General features: G+C 43.7%; 1 protein-coding gene across 1 annotated transcript in view; it reads right to left on the bottom strand.

The window, feature by feature from the left end:
- The window catches only part of tmc3 (transmembrane channel like 3), an 81512-nt gene extending 75857 nt beyond the window's left edge, over positions 1–5655 (bottom strand). The window contains exons 1-2 of the mRNA XM_078530452.1: positions 5487–5655; positions 4853–4999 (exon numbers count right to left, since the gene is read on the bottom strand). Coding sequence (XP_078386578.1) covers positions 4853–4999; positions 5487–5602 — 263 coding nt within the window. The 5' untranslated portion in view covers positions 5603–5655. The remainder of the gene's footprint in view (positions 1–4852; positions 5000–5486) is intronic.
- Between the last annotated feature and the right edge of the window lie 7564 nt (positions 5656–13219).

Here is a 13219-nt window from a genome sequence, read left to right as displayed (position 1 = left end):
GTGCCCTTTACAACCTGGCGCTGCAACGGGGAGAGGAGCTGGCTGAGGAGGAGATGGAGGAGCTGGATGTGTCCTCTGATGAGGACATCGACAGGGATGAGGGTGAGGTAGTCTTAGAAGGTGAGGACAATGGCAATGAGGCCACCATACTAGCCAGACGTGGCAGGCGTGCTCGGGAGGCCCTCATAGCTGCTAGATTCGTGGAGGATGACAACATGCAGTGAGGAGACACTATGCATCCTCACATTGCATCTGTGCACATTTGACTCCAGTTTGGCTGATGGCAGTGGACATACCCTCAGTGAGAATGTTCCTGTCATGGAGACACAGCAGGGGCCCTAATAGTCGCTCGATTCCAGGAGGCATCCTTGGGTCTTAAAAGAAGTGGCTGCAGAGATAGCAGATGCATTGGTTATAATCTTCCAAAATTTCTTGGATACTGGAAGCATCCCAGTAGATTGGAAAATAGCTAATGTAACACCTTTATTCAAGAAAAGGAGGAGGCAGAAAGCAGGAAACCATAGGCCAGTTAGCTAACATCTGCCATAGGGGAATTGCTAGAATCCATTTTGAAGGAGGTTATAGCAGGATACTTAGAAAATCATAATGTGATCAAGCCCGGTCAACATGACTTTGTGAAAGGTAAATCGTGATTAACTAATTTAGTAGTTTTTTTGAGGAAGTAACAAACAAGGTGGATAAAGGGGAATCTGTAGATATGGTGTATTTGGATTTTCAGAAGACATTTGATAAGGTGCCACATCAAAGGTTACTACACAAGACAAGAGCACATGGTGTAGGGGGTAACATATTAGCATGGGTAAAGGATTGGTTGGCTGATGGGAAGCAGAGAGTAGGGACAAATGGGTCTTTTCTAGGTTGGCAAGCTGTAACTAGTGGCGTGCCACAGTGATCAGTACTGGGGCCTCAACTACTTACAATTTACATTAATGGCTTGGTTAAAGGTTCCAAATGTATGGTAGCTAAATTTGCTGATGACACCAAGGTGGGTAGGAAAGTCAGTTGTCAAGAGAAGGTAGAGAGGGATACTGCCAGGTTAAGTGAGCGGCCAAAAATTTGGCAGATTATATGGGAAATTGAGAACATATTCACTTTGGCAGGAAGAAAAGCAGTATACTGTTTAAACGGAGAGAGATTGCAGAACTCTGAGGTACAGAGGGATCTGGGTGTCCTGGCACATAAATCATAAAGTTAGTATGCAGGTACAGCAAGTGATTAGGAAGGCAAATGGAATGTTGCTGTTTATTGCAAGGGGAACGGAATATAAAGTAGGGAATTTTACTACATGCTGTCCAGGGCCTTGGCAAGACCACATCTGGAATACCGTAAACTCCCGCAGTTTGCGACCTCTTCTTTCAGGAATTTGTTTACCCACGCAAAAGGATTTGTACACCCAATCGTGCGTCATGGTCTAAATCTTCGCCCATCCATGGTATTGGTCCTGAAATATCTTCAGAAATTGGAAAATTTCTATTGAGGTTCATTTTAAAATAGCTGTTTATCACCTTCAAGGGATGACAAATGAGGGAAAGAGCCTAAAAATGGACTTCCTAGGTAGTCAGTGGTCAAATTTGATGACACAATACTGTATAGATTGGGGGAGGGGTGTGGGGGTGGGGGAGGGAGGGAGGGGATGGGCAGTCAGCTGTTGATCCACTTTACAGATTAATGCTTTGCAGGTTTTAATTAGTTGAAGCAGAAATATAGATTTGTTTGGGTGAAAGGGTTAACAGTTCATCGAGCTTCTTTATGAAGTGTGAATAAACTCAAAGCCAAGCTGCTAAATAACATGCTGGCACTGCAGAACAATGATATACTGGGTGAAGTTAAGACTCTAATTGCATGTTGTGGTGATGGAGCTTTTGTTTATGATGATTGAATTCAAGGGCATTTTACATTTTTACGTTCGGAGTGTGAATTTAAGGGATGTCACTGCTCAGAAGAGATAGGTAAAGAGCTGAAGAGGTTTCCACATTTGGAAGATGTACAGCAGGCAAATAATTTTGCGACGGCTGGAACCGATCTAATTCACTCCCCTTGTGAAGTATGTTCGCTGTTTGCGATTTCGCCCTCCACGTGATTTTGCAGGAACGTAACCCCTGCAGATAGCAGGACTTTACTGTCCTATGTACAGTTTTGGTTTCCTTATTTGACAAAGGATATATTTGCGTTAGAAGCAGTTCAGAGAATACTTCCTCAACTCATTCCTGGGATGAGGGGCTTATCTTATGAAGAAAGGTTTGAACAAGTTGGGCCAATAACCATTGGGGTTTAGAAGAATGAGAGGTGATCTTATTGAAACATATAAGATCCTGAGGGGATTTGACAGGGTAGATACCGGGAGGATGTTTCCCCATTGTGGGGAAGACTAGAACTAGGGGACATAGTTTAAGAATAAGAGGCCTCCTTTTTAAGATGGAAATAAGGAGAATTTTTTTCTCTCAGAGGGTCATTCATCTGTGGAATTCTCTTCCCAGACAGCAGTGGGGGCTGGGTCATTGAATTTATTCAAGGCAGAGTTAAGACAGACTTTTGGTAGACAAGGGAGTCAGGCATTAGTGGGGGCAGACAGGAAGGTGGAGTTGAGACCCCAACAAGATCAGCCATCATCTTAGTGAATGGCAGAGTAGGCTTGAAGGGCTGAATGGACTACTCCTAAGTCCTATGATCTTAGGTTCTCTTCCTCCCTGGCATTCTGCAGCCCCTGGCCTGAATAATTACTTCAGGCATTGTCTAAAACCTCATTTTCTTTAAGGTAGGAGGTACCTTAGCAAATCTTCTGATAATCTTAAGGCAATTTACATGGAGACTCCTCCTCTGAATTTAGTACTGGTTTGTTGTATTTTATTCTCATTTCACAATTCTAAAAGTCAACAACGCTTTGCCAAAATTGTCTATTTTCAAACCTAAGTTACAGCTTGCTTGCCTGTTTTCAACAACCCCTGTCTTCTCATCTCTTCCTTCTGGTTGAGGAACTAAGAATCAACATTCTTTATTTGCCCAGGAATTTTACTCAAATAGGTGCAGGGTCACAGTGTAAACATCAAGCATTGTCCTATTTCTGTGCCTTGGCTTTAAGCGTCTCTCCAGAGAGCTGAGCACAAAGTCTATGCTGATACTCCCAGTTCAGGGCTGTGGGATAGTGAAAATTTGGAACTCTTGAAATTTTCAAGGTTGAGATTGTTAGATTTTTGCTGGGTGTCAGTATCAAGGACGAAATGGAGAAACCGTGGGTTAGTGAAGTTGCTGTAAAGATCAACCACGACCTATTTGTATAGCAGAACAAGTTTGAGGGACTGAATAGCCTCTTCATGTTACTATGTAACCCTCACCCTGCCCAGCATAATGGAATACGACCCCATCACCTTAATCATTTGGCTAGCGAATGGGTTAATTTTCTTTGATCCTTCATTTCTAATGTAAAATATGAACTTAGTCATCTGAAAATTCCCCCTGTTTCTTTTAAGCATTTTAGAGGTCATTGCACAGACAGTTGCTCTGGGTCTTTCATCTTCTCACACCCACTCCCCATTGCTCTGGCTTTATTTAAATACTTGTTCATCTTGCCTTCTCAGTCTGGGCTAAGACTGGAACCCAAAGTGTTGGACAGAGATCGGTTTTTGCCTGTAATGTCAAAGAGCAAGTAGGCAGCCGGTTTTACACCTTGCCTGATTTTCATTTGCACTGAAATCAATGGCATTAAAACCATTAACAAGTTCCACCCATTGACTTCTCTGTGGATGCTGACTGACTTGTTGACTGTTTCCAACATGTTATGAGTTTTTTTGTTTCAGATTCCCAGCACTACAGTTTCATCAAACTGCTATCTGCAGCACAACAGTGACAGAGGGAATGAAAAACATTATAGCACATAGAAGGACAAGGGGACAATAACTGATCCACCAAGCCTGCCCCACATACCCACGATGACTGAAATATCACAGCTAGGTACCCACATCCACCCTCCCACCATCAGCCATTTAATCTGTTGGGAGAGGCACACAGTTGCAGGAATGATGCTGATATCATGAGTTTATTGCATCACAGAATCAAACAGTAGCAAAACATAAAATTGGAAAAAGATATACATCTGCATGTGCAATCTGCAGGATTCCAGATGGATATGAACTGCGGCTAGAGTGGGGAAACATCTGAAACTGCAAATTTGATATTTCGGGATATTACTTAACAAGGCAAGTGAAAAATAACAGGAGATTGTAAACCCAATAGGATAAGAAAAAATTTATTCCCACTCTAGCACCTTTTTCTGAAAATAAAGTTGTGTCATTTTGCAAGCTGACATTAAACTTTGGAATCTTGAATGGGTTTAATGCACTCCACTTGCTTGCCTCTATAATTTTGTCTGCTGTACACAGTTTGCGGTATTGCTGTGGTTAATATTGTCAGGGCCTCAGTCAGCCTGCGTGCCAGCAGACAAAGGGTGGCTGATTCTGATTAGATGAAATATTACATTGCAAAGGCTGAAAAACTGGAACAAAAGGTACAAATTCCAGGGATTACACAGCAGAACTCTCAGAATCTGTGTAAGGGGAAGTGCAAAACTCAGACAAACCTGGCAGGCCCACCTGTCACTTCGCAGATGTCACTCGCAAAGTCTGTTTGAAACACCTTCAGACCAGGTGAAACTGACCACAGAGATTGGGGACTAAAGGAGATGAATTGCAACCAACTCACATCCACCAGATGCTGGGCCACAATGGGCCCAGCAAACCTTTAGTGATTGTCATCAGCCATGAATGGTATGGCTCTGTGGATCTTTGATGGGACTGTAAGCAGGAACCCTACCCCCTAACCATCACCGTGGCTTTACCTGAGCACCTTCAGCTTTTGGCCCATTGGCCACGACCTGCAGCGAATGTTGGAGATAATCTCCTTCTGAATCTGAATGTTCTGAAAGATTTCTTCTGGGTCCTTGTAATCGGCCTTGTCGTCTTCCTGCTCATCGTCCTCCGAATGACTGTGATTTAATTAGACAAACGCAAGAGGCACTCAGTCTATAATACGAGGACACAATAGCATGGAAACTGGCCAGGCAAGGACCACATACTGAGAACGACTCCCAGGAAATGAATCCCGTTTTAACTTTCAGTCCACAGGTTTTTGTTGAAACCTTTGCAGTAGTTTGTAAAAAAAAAATAAAAATAACATGCGAGCATCATTCCCCATCAGAAAAACTCTGACATAAAATACACACCTATATTATATCCATATATATTTAATCAATTACATATAAGTATATATTACTTAATTAGAATGAGTGCCAATTAAGTTAACAGTGTGTGTTTGGAAAGAAACCTTAATAACAAAAAAAAACCCATTCAGAACCTTCCAAAATACTTGAAATTGGACATCAATCTAATTGATCCACAAAGACCACTTTTTAATAAGAGATTTCCCCCGCCCTGAACCCTCACAAAACACACGCTCCTGGGGCTCAGTCTCACCTGTTCTCATGCTCTTCGTAAGCTGCCGAGTAGATCCTGCGGTTGATGGAGTTTTTGCGGATATTCTTGATCCGTTGCGATGCTTTGGAAGGTTTGCTGTTGGCCGCCTCGGTCATTGGCGCTGCCTGTGCGCTCACTGCCCCTCAGCTCAGCTCCAGGGAGGTCCCCGCTCAGCATCCGACCCTCAACCACCCACCCCCCCGCGGATACCAGCACCGATCAAAGACCCTCAGCCAGGGAAGCGCAGCCAGAGAGCAGCGAGAGCCTGGGCGACCGCCTCTTAAAGGGGACGTTCCCCACAGCACTTCCCATATAACTCCCCAAACTCTCACACACACACACACACAGACAGACACACTGATCCATTCAGAGCAAAACACTGCAGATGCTGGGAATCTGAAATGTTGGAAATACTCCAGGTCCGGCAGCCTCTGTGGAGAGAGAAACGAGAGTTAACATTTCAAACCCAAAACCTTTTTTTTTTAACGAGGAGAACAGAGGCAGAAAATTTGATCAGAAAGGTCACAGACCTGAAACGTTAACTCTGTTTCTCTCTCCACACAGGCTGCCTGGCCTGCTGAGTGTTTCTAACATTTCCTGTTTTTAATTTCAGATTTTCACCTTTTTGTTCAACATTTGTTTAAAAGCACTTGAGCAAAGCCTCTCCTCCTCCTCCTTCAGGTACCATGCCCTAAGAGGGCATTGGATTGGTTCAGGATTATCTTGGTAAAGTACAGCAGTGGTTTACCATTGCATTCCACAGTGTGGCTGGACAGCAAAGTTTCCCACACTTACCACCTGCCATCAGGCCGATTGGACAGATTTATTAGCCACATTTTGAACACACCTTCCATGACCATCAAGAGGTGTCAGCTGTGGCTCAGTTCATAGCACCCTCGCCTTTGAATCAGAGGGTTGTGGGTTCATGTCCCACTCCTGGAAACCAAGAACTGTGATTGTACTCGAAAGAGTTGCAATCTGTGACTGTTGATAACTCGAAAGAGTTTCCATGGCCATCAAGTCCTGAAGTAGGACTTGAACCTGGAGCTTCTAGCTCCACCACATCACAAGAACTCCTTTGAACAGTGCAGAGGTCAAAAAGTGATCAGAAGTCAGATTAACATTGGACTGGAGCAGCCAGTTCCTTAAACAGCACAAGGAGTAATATAGAATCCGACATTGGGGAAGAATTTAGTGGGAAAAGGCAATTAACTCCAATGATTTGATAATTCAGTTTTACTAGCACCGCATTAGTTGTGCTGGGCTATTTGCATCGCTTCATTTAAATGATCAGCCAGTTGAAATGCTTCATCCACAAATAAAATATTGAATAATTTAAAGACAAGAAGTTTAATTTCAATTCCCCAACCCCCAATATTGAAGATAGCGCTGACCTAATCAAAAATAAACATAGAAAAAAACACTGCCACAAGTTTACAATTCTACAATTATTTGGATATAGCCACCAAGCAAAATATCATTGAGACAGATGGCATAGATTGACCTCCTCCTTTAAGCTTCTAGTACAGCACCTGGTAAAAATAATCCACAAATATTAAAATCCTTTTAATGATCAGCCCATCATGAAGTTTGGCACCTGCTACTGGGACCACTTTCCCCACAAGGTTACCGATATTTATTTCTGAGTGTTGTGTTTTTTTGATGGGTTCGCCTGTCAAATCAAAAGCGAACATTTGATGATGGGCTCAATAAGGGTGCATTCAATTTTCAGTCAATTTATGCTGCCACTTATTTTTCAGATGGAGAATAAGGTTATTATCTGATAAGCCGTCGGCTGTCTAAATTAATTCTGCAGCATGCGAGATTGTCATTGTAGAGAATTATTACCAGCTAATTATTGAATTCTAGTCCATTCCAGATGGGGTATTGCATTCCTGGCTTGGGTATTATGACAAATAAGTGAATCTATAAAGCAGCAACCCTCCTGTGATCGGTGGGCACCGCGGGGGTTGGGGCACATCATTGGTCCCCACAACGACATTATGTTTCGATTTGCTGAGTTGCCTTTGAGATTTTTGTTTTTGTTACAGTGTCGCTTTAAGGGGCTGTTTCCTTAAACTGTTTAATTTATTTTGTTAAATTTGTTGATTTATCCCCTATTTGTTAATCTGGTTTGCCCAAAAAGTATAAAGCAGTAACTGGTATAGACGCTTGGGTACATTCGCTCCACCAGTAAGGCTGGTGCAACAACTAGGCAAAATTTGGGATGGGAGGCAAAAAACTGAATTAACTATTCATGAATCTACATAAATAAACAAACAGGCTTCAGCAGTTGGAATGAAAGGTCTAATTCTAATGCTATACATCCACATATACTGACATACATATAGATTTCCATGTATTTAATTTGCAGTCATCCCAAAATTTCATATTATATTCCTCAGTCTGTTTATGTGACCGTTTTACAAAGTGGTACATGTAAAACAGTAAACCAATAAATAATATCAAAGGATGTAATTTAATTTAGCCCACTCTATCGTGATGATTATTGATTCTGTAAATTGCACATAAAATCATCTAGTAACAGTTGCAGGAACACATTGTATAACATAATGTGAGCCATATTACACATTATAGTATACAGTTCTTCGAGTGCACATCCTGTGAATTATGTAGAAAAATGAGGATGTATAAACAATATGATCAATATCATAATATTCTTTTTGATGTTAATTAAATCTGCGATCATAAATGCAGAATTTTTATTTATATTGGTGCTCAGCACTCATCTTTGAAAGTTAATTTGGATTGGCCGGGGGTGCAGGTTAGTGCAGGGCTGAAAGTTCACCTAGGTCCCCTAATAATCTTCCACTGGCCCTGTTCACCAGTATATCGATGTAGCAAGGTTTGAAATGATGTTTCAGCTTTAGATTCTGACCCTTTATTCCAGCCTGTAAATTGGTGTTGCAGGTAACAGCAGAGAACACTCAATGGAACCAAATGATGGTCTCCTCTTATGTTAGTAGTGTTAAGCTGGATTAATTCCTACGTTAAAACGGTCAACTTGGGAATGCCACATGAACGTATTAAATATTTGCCCACATAGATCACTAACAGACAGTTTCAGGCTTTGGTGTCTGATGAACAATTGCCACTTTGAAGAACAGAGAAGAAGTTAGTTGGATCTGTGTTGGATTCAGAATGTACTGACCTTCAAATCTGATGAAGAATCGGCATAAAATATCATAGTTACAATGTGAATATGGTGATCCTGTGATTTAGTTCACTCAAGGGATCCAAGGTGCTGTGGCAACAAGCACTTGACATGCATGTTGTAGTCTGGAGCTATGGATAGCGATGGTAGAGGCACCAACTTTCATTCAATCCCATGGTTGCCCAGGAATCTCTGCGCTCTTACCACAGGTGTGGTAAGTGTTTTGGAAGGATTTTCAGGTTGAAACTCAATCTGTTTGGCCACATCTCCCTTGACCATCAAGTCCTGGAATGGGCCTTAAACTTACAGGTTCTGGTTTAGAGGCAGGGACACTAGCCAACTGCACCACAAGACTTCAACATGAATTGACACAGAAATAAAAGTACTGGAGATCAATGCAGACCAATTGCCAGGCCAATATTTCAGGTAACGCCTGTCACAAGATTAGGGCTGCTCCTGACGAACCTGAAATACCTTTTCTTTGGACTCTGACTAGCCTGCTGCGTGTTTCCAGCATTTGATGACTTTAAGAACAGAGCATTACAGTATAACCGATTTTGTCAGCCACCACATACAACAGGAAAGATTGTTTAAAAAACGGTTTGGCTTACTGCAATGTGAAGACACAATAAAACCAAAGCTTCCTAACAGCGCAGCTCTGCAGCCTAAGCTTTTCTCTAAATTACTTTGTTTTACTACAATCATATTCATCAGCTCCGACGTTTGACAAATTAATGATGTCCACGGTATCGGCTGTACTGGTCGTTCACAATCGCTGTTGTTGTGGTCGTGTGGCTATTTAAACACAATCCCATTCAGTCTTGTTGGGATGTAAGTGAAATATTCAACATCAGTGAATTGGCTGGGGGTTTTTACTCACATTTGAAAATAAGTTCCGTAAAAATAGAGTTGGAAATAATGGCTTTGCAAGGACTGTAGTTATGTTAAAAGGTGGTGGGGGGATGGGTGAAACCCAAATTACTGCTTGGTAAAATTTATTTGGTGGGCTGGTTTACTGTGCTTTTATTGAATAGAATGGGTCTGTGTTCCCTGGAATTTAGAAGAATGAGGGGTGATCTTACTAAAATATATACAATTCTTAGGGGTAAGCTGTTGTTTCCAAAGGCTGAGGAATGTAGAACTAGGAATCATCATCACAGGATCATCCATTTAGGACTGAGATTAGGCAAGATTTTTTTCCCTAAGAGGATTGTGAGTCTTTGGAATTCTCTACGTAGAAGGGCAGTGGATCGATAGATTTTATGGGCATTGATGGTATCCTGGTATTGTCGCTGGTCTGGTTATCCAGAGACCCAAGCAAATGCTCTGGGGACCTGGGTTCAAATCCCGCCATGGCAGATGGTGGAATTTGAATTCAATAAACATCTGGCATTAAAAGACTAATGATGACCATGAAACCATTGTCGATTGTTGTCCATGTGACTCCAGGCCCACAGCAATGACTCTTAAAATGCCCCCTGAAATGGCCTAGCACTCAGTTGTAACAAACTGCTACACAGTCACAAAAAAGGAATGAAACCAAACAGACCACCCGGCACCGGAAATGACAATGGTAATCTCAGCCCTGTCGACCCTGCAAAGTCCTCCTTACTAACATCTGGGGCCTAGAGCTGTCTCACAGACTAGTCAAGCAACACTTCACATAGTCATCCTCACGGAATCATACCTCACAGATAAAGTCCCAAACATCACCATCACTGGGTATGTCCTGTCCCACCAGCCCAGCAGAGGTGGCAGCACAGAGGTATACAGTCAGGAGGGGATTGTCCTGGGAGTTCTCAACATCAACTCTGGACCCCATTAGGCTTCATGGAATCAGGTCAAACCTCGTACCGCCCTCCCTCAGCTGATGAATCAGTGCTCCTCCATGTTGAACACCACTTGGAGGAAGCACTGAGGATGGCAAAGGTGCAGAATGTACTCTGGGTGGGGGATTTCAATGTCCATCACCAAGAGTGGCTCAGTAGCATCACTACAAACTGAGCTGGCTGAGTCCTAAATGACATAGCCGCTAGACTGGGTCTGCAGCAGGTGGTGAAGGAAAAACATACTTGACCTCATCCTCGCCAACCTGCCTACCGCAGATGCATCTGTCCATGATGGTATCAGTAGGAGTGACCACCACACAGTCCTTGTGGAGACAAAGTCCTGCCTTCACATTGAAGATACCCTCCATCGTGTTATGTGGCACTACCACCGTGCTAAATGATAGATTTTGAACAGATTTAGCAACTCAAGACTGGGCATCCATGAGGCGCTGTGGGCCATCAGCAGCAGCAGAATTGTACTCGAACACAATCTGTAACCTCATGGCCTGGCATATCCCTCACTCTACCATTACCATCAAGCCAGGGGATCAAACCTGGTTCAATGAAGAATGCAGGAAGGCATGCCAGGAACAGCACCAGACATGCCTAAGAATGAGGTGTCAACCTGGTGAAGCTACAACACAGGACTACTTGCGTGCCAAACAGCATGAGCAGCAAGTGATAGACGGAGCTAAGTGATCCCACAGCCAACGGATCAGATCTAAGCTCTGCAGTCCTGCCATATCCAGTCGTGAATGGTGGCAGACAATTAATCAACTTACTGGAGGAGGAGGCCCCACAAATATCCCCATCCTCAATGATGGCGGAGCCCAGCACATCAGTGCAAAAGAGAAGGCTGAAGCATTTGCTACAATCTTCAGCCAGAAGTGCCGAGTGGATGATCCATCTTGGCCTCCTCTTGAGGTCCCCAGCATCACAGATGTCAGTCTTCAGCCAATTCCATTCACTTCAGGTGATATCAAGGAGTGGCTGAAGGCACCGGATACTGCAAATGCTATGGGGTCTGACAACATAGACTTCTGGCAATAGACTTGTGCTCCAGAACTTGCCGCACCCCTAGCCAAGCTGTTCCTGTACAGCTACAACACTGGCATAATTTCCCAGGTATGTCCTGTACACAAAAAGCAGAACAAATTCAACCTAGCCAATTACCGCCCCATCACTCTACTCTCCATCACCAGTAAAGTAATGGAAGGGGTCATCAATAGTACTATCAAGCAGCAATTGCTTAGCAATAACCTGCTCACTGATGCCTGGTTTGGGTTCCGCCAGGGCCACTCAGCTTCTGATCTCATTACAGCCTTGGCTCAAACATGGACAAAAGAGCTGAACTCCCAAGGTGAGGTGAGAGTGACTGCCCTTGACATCAAGGCCGCATTTGGCAGAGTGTGGCATCAAGGAGCCCTAGCAAAACTGGAGTCAATGGGAATCAGGGTGAAAACTCTCCACTGGTTGGAATCATACCTAGCACAAAGGAAGATGGTTGTGATTGTTGGAGTCCAATCAGCTCAGCTCCAGAACACCACCACAGGAGCTCCTCAGGGTAGTGTCCTCAGACCAACCATCTTCAGCTGCTTCATCAATGACCTTCCTTCCATCATAAGGTCAGGAGTGGGGATGTTCGCTGATGATTGCACAATGTTCAGCACCATTTGTGAATCCCATCTACCAGCACTAGGCCCATAGCCTTGAATGTTATGACGTGCCAAGTGCTCATCCAGGTACTTTTTAAAGGATGTGAGGCAACCCGCCTCCACCATCCTCCCAGGCAGTGCATTCCACCACCCTCTGGGTAAAAAAGTTTTTCCTCACATCCCCCCCTAAACCTCCTGCCCCTCACCTTGAACTTGTGTCCCCTCGTGACTGACCCTTCAACTAAGGGGAACAGCTGCTCCCTATCCACCCCGTCCATGCCCCTCATAATCTTGTACACCTCGATCAGGTTGCCCCTCAGTCTTCTCTGCTCCAACGGAAACAACCCAAGTCTATCCAACCTCTCTTCATAACTTAAATGTTTCATCCCAGGCAACATCCTGGTGAATCTCCTCTGCACCCCCTCCAGTGCAATCACATCCTTCCTATAATGTGGTGACCAGAACTGCACACAGTACTCCAAGTGTGGCCTCACCAAGGTTCTATACAACTCCAACATGACCTCCCTACTTTTGTAATCTATACCTCGATTGATAAAGGTAACTGTCCCATATGCCTTTTTCACCACCCCACTAACATGCCCCTGCACCTTCAAAGATCTATGGACACACACGCCAAGATCCCTTTGTCCCTCAGAACTTCCTAGTGTCATGCTGTTCATTGAATACTTCCTTGTCAAATTACTCCTTCCAAAGTGTATCACCTCACACTTTTCAGGGTTAAATTCCATCTGCCACTTATCTGCCCATTTGACCATCCCATCTATATCTTCCTGTAGCCCAAGACACTCAACCTCACTGTTAACCGCCTGGCCAATCTTTGTGTCATCCGCAAACTTACTAATCCTACCCTCCGCATAGTCGTCTATGTCGTTTATGTAAATGACGAACAATAGGGGACCCAGCACAGATCCCTGTGGTACGCCACTGGACACTGGCTTCCAGTGACTAAAGCAGCCTTCTGTCATCACCCTGTGTCTCCTACAACTAAGCCAATTTTGAATCCACCTTATCAAATTACCCTGTATCCCATGTGCATTTGCCTTCTTTATGGGA

Source organism: Cetorhinus maximus, chromosome 26 (genome assembly GCF_964194155.1).
Source record: "Cetorhinus maximus chromosome 26, sCetMax3.hap1.1, whole genome shotgun sequence".
Lineage (NCBI taxonomy): Eukaryota > Metazoa > Chordata > Chondrichthyes > Lamniformes > Cetorhinidae > Cetorhinus > Cetorhinus maximus.
Note: the sequence above shows the minus strand (reverse complement) of the source record. Positions and strands in the feature narration are given on the sequence as shown.